General features: G+C 41.4%; 2 protein-coding genes across 2 annotated transcripts in view; one reads left to right on the top strand and one right to left on the bottom strand.

Annotated features, from left to right (window-relative positions):
* The window catches only part of C14H3orf49 (chromosome 14 C3orf49 homolog), a 23,800-nt gene extending 19,294 nt beyond the window's left edge, over positions 1–4,506 (bottom strand). Inside the window, exons 1-2 of the mRNA XM_021182370.2 lie at positions 4,382–4,506; positions 1,345–1,667 (exon numbers count right to left, since the gene is read on the bottom strand). Coding sequence (XP_021038029.2) covers positions 1,345–1,667; positions 4,382–4,506 — 448 coding nt within the window. The remainder of the gene's footprint in view (positions 1–1,344; positions 1,668–4,381) is intronic.
* A 4,058-nt stretch (positions 4,507–8,564) lies between these two features.
* LOC110309746 (cadherin-related family member 3-like) overlaps positions 8,565–9,755 on the top strand; it is a 99,469-nt gene continuing 98,278 nt past the window's right edge. The window contains exon 1 of the mRNA XM_021182476.1: positions 8,565–8,607. Coding sequence (XP_021038135.1) covers positions 8,565–8,607 — 43 coding nt within the window. The remainder of the gene's footprint in view (positions 8,608–9,755) is intronic.

Here is a 9,755-nt window from a genome sequence, read left to right as displayed (position 1 = left end):
GGTGAGTGTAGAGGAGCTTGTGGGAAGTGGAGAAGGGGTTTCTGCAGGAGAGGGATGATGGTGAAAGAGGATATGGAGTAAAAAAATCACCCAAAGCCATTATACACATTCATGAAGCTGTCAAAAAATAAACATAAATAAATAGATTTAAAAACTTATGTAGATGATAGGTTAGAGAGATGTCTTGGCGGTAAAGAGAGCCAGGTATCTTTCAGAGAACATGGATTCAATTCCCAACATGCATATGGTGGCTCAAATGCCAAGGGATCTGATACCCTCTTCTGGCTTCTTCAGAGCACCAAGCAAGCATGTGGAACACAGGCATACATGCAGACAAAACAAAACACTCATACACATACAATTAAAAATTTTATAAACAAAAAATGAGCCTCTTTTATGTCTTGGTAACTATAAATTTCATTCCTCCAATTGTCTCTATGTCCTCTGCTGCTGGGATGGAAGGAAGGATACACCTCCTCTAGAAGAGAACTAAGAATCTTACTAGAGCTTGATTTTCTAATATATGTGTATATGTAAGCCCCCATATATACATATGTGTGCATACACATTTAAAATTTAAACTGAGCAAAGAGGTTGAGAGGTGGTGGCACACTCGGATATCTGTGAGTTTGAGACCAGCCTAGACTACAGAGTGAGTTCTGGGATAGCCAGGGCTACACAGAGAAACCTTGACTGGAAAAAACAAATAAACAAAAGTGAATTTAGAGTGAGTTGACAACTTATTAGCCAGACTGAGAGAAACCTTAAAGACCATATAATCTATTTCTCAAACTGTATACATATATCAAATTGTGTACATATATGAGCTAACTGACGGAAGCTCAGGAATAGAACATAGATTGTTACCCAGGAGACCTAGGAGGAACCAGAGATTTTGCATTTTAGACAAGCTTCTTTAGAGTTGTTATGCATAGTGGAGAAGGTTAGCTTTTGTCACTCTAACAAAATACCCGAGATAATCAACTTATAAAGTGAAACAGTTCTTTTGGTTCGGGTCTTAGATTTTCCAGTCCATGATCCAACAGGTCCAGTGCCTTTTGGCCTCTGTTAGGTGTGACAAATAGCAGTGGTGGGTAGTGTGTAGTGGAGCAAAGGCCACTTTATGATCAAGAAGTTGAGGAGGAGGGTTAATGGGGGGTGGAAGGGTTGATCCATAATGCCAAGCTAGGGCATGCTTCTAGTGACTATAGAAATCCCATCAGCCCCTGCTCTTAAGGGACAAGGCAACACATGGGTCTTTGGGGACATTCAGCATCCCAACCACAGTCCATCCTCACTTTACCCTTTTTCTTGACCTCTTAATATTAAATTGCCATCAGTTACCATTCTGTGAGAGCTTCCTCATCCTTGGATTGGTGAATAATCTGGGCGACGGAAGTTCCTTCACAAGTCTAGGCAACAGGCCTGGTGCTTTGGAGGGGGAGGCTTCCTTCTGCTCCACAAAGCTCTCCCTGCCAGCACTGGCTGACTGGCTTCCACACTTGCAAGACAGCATTTTCCCAACAGCACTCTTCATCCTCCTTACCAGGTTTCTCTTTGGGTTGCTTTGGCTTTCATGAAATCCCAAGTTGCTTTCATTCAATGATTCCTCTTTGAGGACCAACACATTTTGCTTGGCTAAGTTGGTGGACACAGCTCTACGCCATCTAAACAAACAAACAAACAAACAAACAAACAAACAAACAAACAAAATGCATTAAAGATATAAAAAAAATGGCCAGAGACATGGTTCAGTCAGTAAAACACTTGCTAGGAAGGCATGAGGACCTAAGTCCAGATCCCTAGAACACACATGAAATTATTAATGGGGGCATGGACACAGAAAAGTCATCAGGGCTGGCTGAGCAGTCAACCTAGTAGATAAACAGCAAGTTCCAGGATATGAGGGACCCTGTCCTAGGCGAATAAGGCAGAGAGCCATAAAGGAAGACAACTGATGTCCTCCTCTGGCTTCTATACCTAGCACACATATGCGCACACAGCAGCACACTCCACAACCTCACATGAACACATATAAGCTGTCTGCTTATATCATCTAAATGAATACATGCAGTGTATAGCATTTTAGGCTTCTAACATTAGTTTGTTTCTGTTTTGTTTTGTTTTGTTTTGCTTTGTTTTGTTTTTGTGGCTGGAGATGGAATCTAGGCCTTGGAATGCTAGAAGATGTTATACTAGTAAGCCCTACCCTCTGCCCTGGGATGTGTGAGTTTTGCTAATATAGTTCTCTGAAGCCACTGTTTCCTTTCTTCTCATTGCTGAGTTGTATGCCACAACATGGGTATATCACACCGTATTTGCTCATCCACTCATCGAAGGACATTCGAGTTGTTTCCATTTGGGGGCTATGATGAACAAAACTATACGCACAGGGCATAAGCTTCTGTGTGAACATAAACCTTCCCTTCCCAAGTGAAATCCCAGCTATAGCATGACAGGATTACTGTGCAAAATCCCAGCTTGGTGCTTGCTACATTGCATGCATAGTATATTTATATGAGGTACATGTTTCCGATTTGGATTAAAATAAATTAATGACCATTAAGATGAACTTCATATACTACCCAATGAATCTCAGGTACCAATATAAAAGTGTTGTTATCTTCCAGGAAAACACTGCTGCATCAGCTTCAGAGACAATCACCCCAGGGAAGAGGTCCCACTGGGCACGTGGTCACTGCAGGCTGATGGCATCAGTCTCATTCCAAACCACACCTGCTGACTGTACAACCTTGGGCATGTTATTTATTTATTTATTTTTTACAAGATTTAGTTTTTTTTCATTTGAAAATGGGTATACTCTTAGCAGAGATCTGAAAAAAATGAAATAGTTTCTATGTTACATCCTATTGAAGCCTTCAGTAGGTGACAGATATTATTAGCCTGAGGATCAAATGAGGACACATATTCTAGAGGTGAAAGGGAGGCAGCCTCATGGGCTAGACACCTCCCATCTAGGAGCAAGGCAATAGATGTACATAAGCACCTTCTGGATTCACTACTCACACCTTTTGAGTCCTAAGATTTCTGCATGGCTATGTTGCAATGTGGTTCTTGTAGGTAGCAATAAAGTACCCTGAAGAAGATACTCCATTTCCTTCCTTGCCCCAAAGTAACTTGTCAGTATCAACCTTCTGTGGACCCTCCGAGACCCTTAGTAACTTCAGTGTTTTAATAACTTTTGATGCCATAAATATGTGCATGGCCACTCTGACACACAACAGAAATACATTTCAGGGGGGCTGGTGAGATGGCTCAGTAGGTAAGCGCACCCGACTGCTCTTCCAAAGGTCCGGAGTTCAAATCCCAGCAACCACATGGTGGCTCACAACCATCCATAACGAGATCTGACTCCCTCTTCTGGAGACAGCTACAGTGTACTTACATATAGTAAATACATAAATCTAAAAAAAAAAAAAAAAAAAAGAAAGAAAAAAAAAGAAAAAGAAAAAGGAAAAGAGTTTGGGGTGGGGTGGGGGCACATTTCAGAGTGCTCATGGATCCTGAATATCCTCCATGTAACTGACCAGGTTAAAAAAAAAAAAAAAGAATACTTTGCTTTAAGCAGGCATCGGTGGCACACATCTGTAATCTCAGCACTCAGGAGACTAACATAGGAGGACGGAGCACAAAGCCAGTCTGAGCTATTACGGAGAGAACCAGTCTCAGAAACAAGTGAACACCCATGTTGTGTCTTCTATCCTTTACCTACCACTGACTTATATAACACAAAATTAAAATGTGGCATGCTCCTAATAGTGTATGTCTATCTTTACAGTTTTGCCTTTGACAAGAAATACCAAGTCTAGGGCTATTTTGATGTTTCCTTAAAGAGGGTTCAGTGGTGAAATAGGATTAGTAGACATTTCAGCAGTGAACATTGCTTTAGCAGGGAACAGAAAGCATCGATACATTTTCAAAATTGTGTATTCATTGGTGTGGAATGTGAAGATGAAAATACTGATATTGAAAAATTATCTTCTTAATACTGGCATTAATCTCACATGACACATTAAAACTTAAACTCAGATGGAAAGTAAAGCCTTCTGCCTGTTAAAATTGAGACTTTAATAACTTCAAAAGATGACTTCGACAGCATTCCACATCTTGATCTGATGTAGCACTCCGTCCACCCTAAAACACCTACAGTCTATATTTCTAAATTATAATGTTTAAAGGAGATGCTACCTTTTCACAATGGATCTTGTTTAATGAAAAAAAAAAAACCCAAAACCAAAAGACAAAAACCAAAAATCAAAAGACAAAAACAAAACAAAACACAAAAGAAAAACAAACAAACAAACAAAAAACCAAAAAACAAAAGGTACCAATGGAAAGGAAGTAAGTCTTTGTTGCCTACCTCTCTATCACCTTCCCTCTGAATGAGCCAGTTTTCCTATTGGGTTGTTGGACTCTTTGGTACTGGACAGTCTTCCCACAGGCAAGCTTTAGGAGTTCAGGTTGACAAAACTGAGGGCGCTCCATCGCTGTCACTTTCAGCTGTGCTTTGGGTTTCTTTAGCGCTTGAGCGAAAAGAACTTCTAAAATTCATCCAGTGACTGAGATCACAGCTTAATTTTTGGTTGTTTGGAGCAAAACACACAGGAAACATCGTTCTTTCTCAAGTGTTAGCACAATCATTTGTGGGACTGGCCGTGTTTTACTTCATAGTCCTCCAATGATGCATGTGACAGAAGTGTGGGAAATTCCCTGGTAACGTGTGAAATACTACACAGAGAAGGCACATTAGGAATAAAAGAAGCCACAGCATAATTGCTAATCACATTTAGATATTCGTATATGAGTTCTATAAGGAGGACGGTGCTCTGGGGTCTGAGCTTTTCTATTCCACCCCTCAGGAAGTCGAATGCTGTCCTATGAGGCACGAACCAAGAGGTCAGCTGCTGTTTGGCTGTCTCAGTAGTCACCGAAAGGGCTATTTTATTTCTTCTTGAGTTTCTGTTGAAGTCTTTTAAAGCATGAAGCTAAAAAAGTTCAGTACCTGGATCATTTGCACAGTATTTCTGCATTTAACCCTTAAGAGCAAATCCTGCCTAGGTGAGAATATGACCACAAGGTGGCAGCAGACACTAAACTATAGTTTAGTCTCAGGCTTCATTGGCCCTCTGAGTAGCTGAGTTCAATAGGACTGGGTGCTTAAAAAGGAAGCCTCCTCAGGAAAGCTGAAGAAAGGTATATAATTTACTCTGGTTCCTGTGTGATATCAATCATCCATATCACTGATGTGCATAGCATTTAGCTGAACATCTTATATAAACGCAGCTTTCAACTCAATATATTTGAGATGGGACGAAATAAACGCACATGATGTGATGATTTTGGTACGTGAGATTTTGTACAGTTGAATATCTGGAGGAAGAACTTTAGATGGAACAAGAGGCTGGGAGTATGACTTAAGACCCTCAAGACTCTGGGTTCAAAACTCAACACTTAGAGAAAAAGCAGTAATAAAATGTGTAACATTGAGGTGGTACGCTGTGTTCAGGATGGTACATCTGAGTCTCTTGTGAGACTATGCTAGGGCCGAGCAAACACAGAAGTGGATGCTCACGGTCAGCTATTGGATGGATCACAGGGCTCCCAATGGAGGAGCTAGAGAAATTACCCAAGGAGCTAAAGGGATCTGCAACCCTATAGGTGGAACAACATTATGAACTAACCAGTACCCCAGAGCTCTTGACTCTAGCTGCATATGTATCAAAAGATGGCCTAGTCGGCCATCACTGGAAAGAGAGGCCCATTGGACTGCAAACTTTATATGCCCCAGTACAGGGGAACGCCAGGGCCAAAAAGTGGGAGTGGGTGGGTAGGGGACTGGGTGGGGGGAGGAGAGTATGGGGGACTTTTGGGATAGCATTGGAAATGTAAATGAGAAAAATACCTAATAAAAATATTTTAAAAAAAGAATAAATAGATATACCTGCGAGCAATTCCTTTAACCAGAAGTTTCACATAATAATTAGTATTGAATCTTCATTTTGTTGGATTCAATCAAATGAATGGTTGGCTGTGATCGGTTTTATGACAGGAAGAGAGAGGTATTTTTATTCATGTGAGTGAGTGTTCATGTCTCTCTGTGTACAAGTGTTCCCTTCTCCAGTAGGTCCCAGAACAACCCTAAAGCATGTAATCTGGCTACCAGAAAAAAAAAAAAAAAGTCAAGGGAAAAAGAAGGGCACACGAGAGAGATAGTAGTTCTGAAGTCAGCCGAGACTTAAAACCTAGTTTTATACCTAATAAGTTCTGGAACCTTAGGAAAGGGGAGAAAACCTCTGAGCCTCAATTTTTTTTGTGTTTAAAATATGAACAATCAATGGCACCTCCCACTGTCCCCCCAAAACTATCTTAAAGTGCTATGGGACAACCTGACATAGACACAATGAAAAGAATAATTTCAGCTAATTAAATGTAGGCAATGCTATGAAGAAAATACAAGAGGGTGATAAGGTAAAGAGACAGGGTGAGGGGCAATGCTGGCGGGGAGCACTGGGGTCACCACAGGGTCTGAAAGCCAAGCAGGGAAATAGCTGTGTGAAGATCTTCATGGTTCAGGCACATGAGATGAGAGACAGGGTGTGTACATGCTAAGCTAGAGAAGTCGTCTAGGCCAAACCAGCTTGGCACTAGAAACCAACTTAGTGGTCCTCGCTTTGTCTTCAGAGCGGGGAGAAGGGAAGTTAGCAGGCCTTATAAGGAAGTGGTCCATGTATATTTTTTTCTGCAATGGTATCTAGTCTGGACAGAAATTACTTAGAATTCCTGCCAAGATTACAATTCTCACACTCCAGGAACTTTTACAAATAAGTTGATTTAGGAACTAATGAAGGATTCTAAGGTCACCATAGAAAAGGGGACCAAGGAAGACCTCTTAGAGCGGTGGCAGCTGAGATGAGACATTTCATGTAAAATGTGACAAACTATGCTAAGAATTGGAAGAGAAATTTAAAGAACAAATAAGCACATAAGCAAGAATTGGGTGGTGGATGTGTCCGAGGCACACATGGTGGCAAAGACTAGTGTGTCACGAATGGGCAAGGAGAAGAGTGTTCTTATGTCTGAAAAATAAAAATGACTGCTCAGAAGAGGCACTGGAAAGGGAAGACAGAACCTGTGGAAAAGGCATCAGGGAGGTAACTAGGTTCAGGGGCCAGAGAGTGATGAGGAGTTCTCCAGGCAGGTGGAGAGAGTCAGAAGAGAGAGACAAAGACAGACACACAGAGAGAGAGGGGTTTGGCTAGAGAGCTAGGGTGTTATAATAGTCTAAGTATAAGAACACAGATGTTTGAGACTACAATGATGGCCACTTATTAATGAGTAAGGCTCACAACTAAAAACCAAGAGTAAAGTAGTTTCACTAAGGAATATTCAACAGAGCTAAAGACACAAACCACAATTTCTCATAAAGCTCATTTTCTTTTCAGCAGCCCTCACAGCCCATGGCAAGGGTCCATCCCAATGGGAGCACTTCCTGGTCATTTGTAGATGTCCCTTTGAAAACCAATGAGCCATCTACAACAGGCCAAAGTCTGTTTCAAACACAGCATTCCTTGCTCTCAAAGATATCTTTCTGTTGAACACACATGAGATTGCATAATCTTATATCAGTAACCATAGCAACAGTTGGCTCCTATAGAGACAGCAATCGATTGAATTCTCTAAATTAGATTGCAAACATGAATTTCTGCAGGAACCCGGAATGGGTTTGTGAGAAGCAATGGGGTGTAATAGGGAGGGGTATAATACTGTAAAGTATTGGGCCAATCGAATGTTATGGAACCACGCATTTGGGAGAAGCTTTCTGAGGATAGAAATATGATCTCCAGCCATAGTTGGCTCCGAGGTCAGCTCTCTGCTGCCTTTTCCAGATATTTTTGGGTGAACTCTGCAAGCAGCCATTGGTAGTCTTGGAGCAGGTCCTCCTCCAGGTTAAATTTGAATGTCCTAATATAGAGTGGCTCTGGCTGGGGGCTGCACTCAGGCTGGTTTTGCATCTCCTCTCTAATCTGCTGTGCTTAGCAACTTGAAATCCCTCTGTAAATCTGGTAAACTGGCTCTTGGTTTTAAACTGGGGTGTAATGAATACATCAAGCAGAAGAGAACAATGAGGGGTGGGGTCATTAGTGAGTGAAATCCTTTTGAATCTTAATGAAATGAGTCCAGTGAGCACATTTCCTGAAAAGTTCCATCATTTGGCTACCCCCCACCTCCCCACTTCAAACACCTCCCCTCTACTCTTTACCCCCACTTCAATTCTCCACCACCCTCCTCAAACATCCCCTTCCAACCTATACCTCCACAGCCCTCTGACTCCTGAATCAGAGATTTTCTTCCACCTGGCTTAAGTAAATCCAGTTGCTGGAGCTTTAGCCTTACAGGGCAAAGGTGTCACTTTACACGTAAGTGTGTACTTGCTGCCTAGAAACAGGTCTCGTTATGGTGACTCTGCAGGAAGACTGTGATCATCTTAGAAGTTAGCCAACTGGAACAGCGTTTCTGCAGCAGCCAGAGCCCTTGAGTGAACCATGCTTCCTTCCCAGTTCTTCTTTGTACTGCTTGCAGCCTCAGGTTAGTGTTTGCAACATTGTTACTTAACTACGGAAGCAATAGTCAGAGTGTCTTCCTCTGGGTTCCTTTTCACTTGCTCTAGAACATTTGATGGGAATAGTCTTTTGAACTCAAGGGCTCCCTGGTTGTACCTCATTAGATAATCTACCTCCTTATCAAGATATTTTCATAGATGCAGTTAATAGATGGGCATCAGAACAAGTTCTCTGGGAGACAATTGGCCATTTCTACTAGTATCTAAAATCTGGAACCTTGGGAGACAAACTTCTACCCGTGGAAGATTTACCTATGGAACTGCACAACAGTGAAAAGATGTTTGTGGCCCATTTGTAATATCAAGAACTAGGGGAAATATTGCCAGATGGCAAAATAACTCATATGCTAAGAATGTAGCAAGGATTATCTTGGAGATTACAGGTAGAAATGGTAGAGTTGGAAAGATGGGGAAGAATATATAGATGATTTAAGTTGTTTTCTATTTCATATATTTTCTTACTGATTAATGTAACAGATTCTACTTTGCATGAAAAGAACATGTAACATGTCTTACTAATACTTTATTTAACATGTTGAAACGATATTTTAAGTACTTTGGATCAAGTAAAATCATCTTTACCATCTTTAAAAAAGATTCAACAATGTTCTTAAAACAGCAACAACAACAACCAAGTTTCACTTCCTGGACCTAGTAAATCTGGAATTGAATATGTAAGCCAGGGTGGCCTTGAACTCAGGGAAATCTACCTGCCCCCTACCTCTGCTTCCTGTAGCACACAGAAAGGATTAAAGCTGTGCCTGTCTGTTTTGATTTTTGTTGAAAGATTCTGACAGAATGTAAAAGGTCAAAGAAGCCCTGAAATTGGCAAAATAGATTTCATTGTTAGCAGAACTAGCTTCACTGATTTAGAAAAATAGAGGCGCACAATGCTCTGGCCGTTCCTTGTACCCATGTGTGTGCCCACTAATGAAGCCCATTGCCAGGTGTTTGTGATATTGGTTGCTGGGGAAGAGTTGGAAAATCTCCCCAGCAACCACAGCTGGGGCCAATCCGGAGTTGCTGCACCTGCACCAGACTCTTTCCTTGTACCCCTCCCATATCCATTTCTTGAGAATAGAGAATGTTTAGATCTGGAAATCCCCCCCCCCCC

The sequence above is a fragment of the Mus caroli genome, chromosome 14, assembly GCF_900094665.2.
Source record: "Mus caroli chromosome 14, CAROLI_EIJ_v1.1, whole genome shotgun sequence".
Taxonomy (NCBI): domain Eukaryota; kingdom Metazoa; phylum Chordata; class Mammalia; order Rodentia; family Muridae; genus Mus; species Mus caroli.
This window is presented reverse-complemented; position numbering and strand designations above follow the sequence as displayed.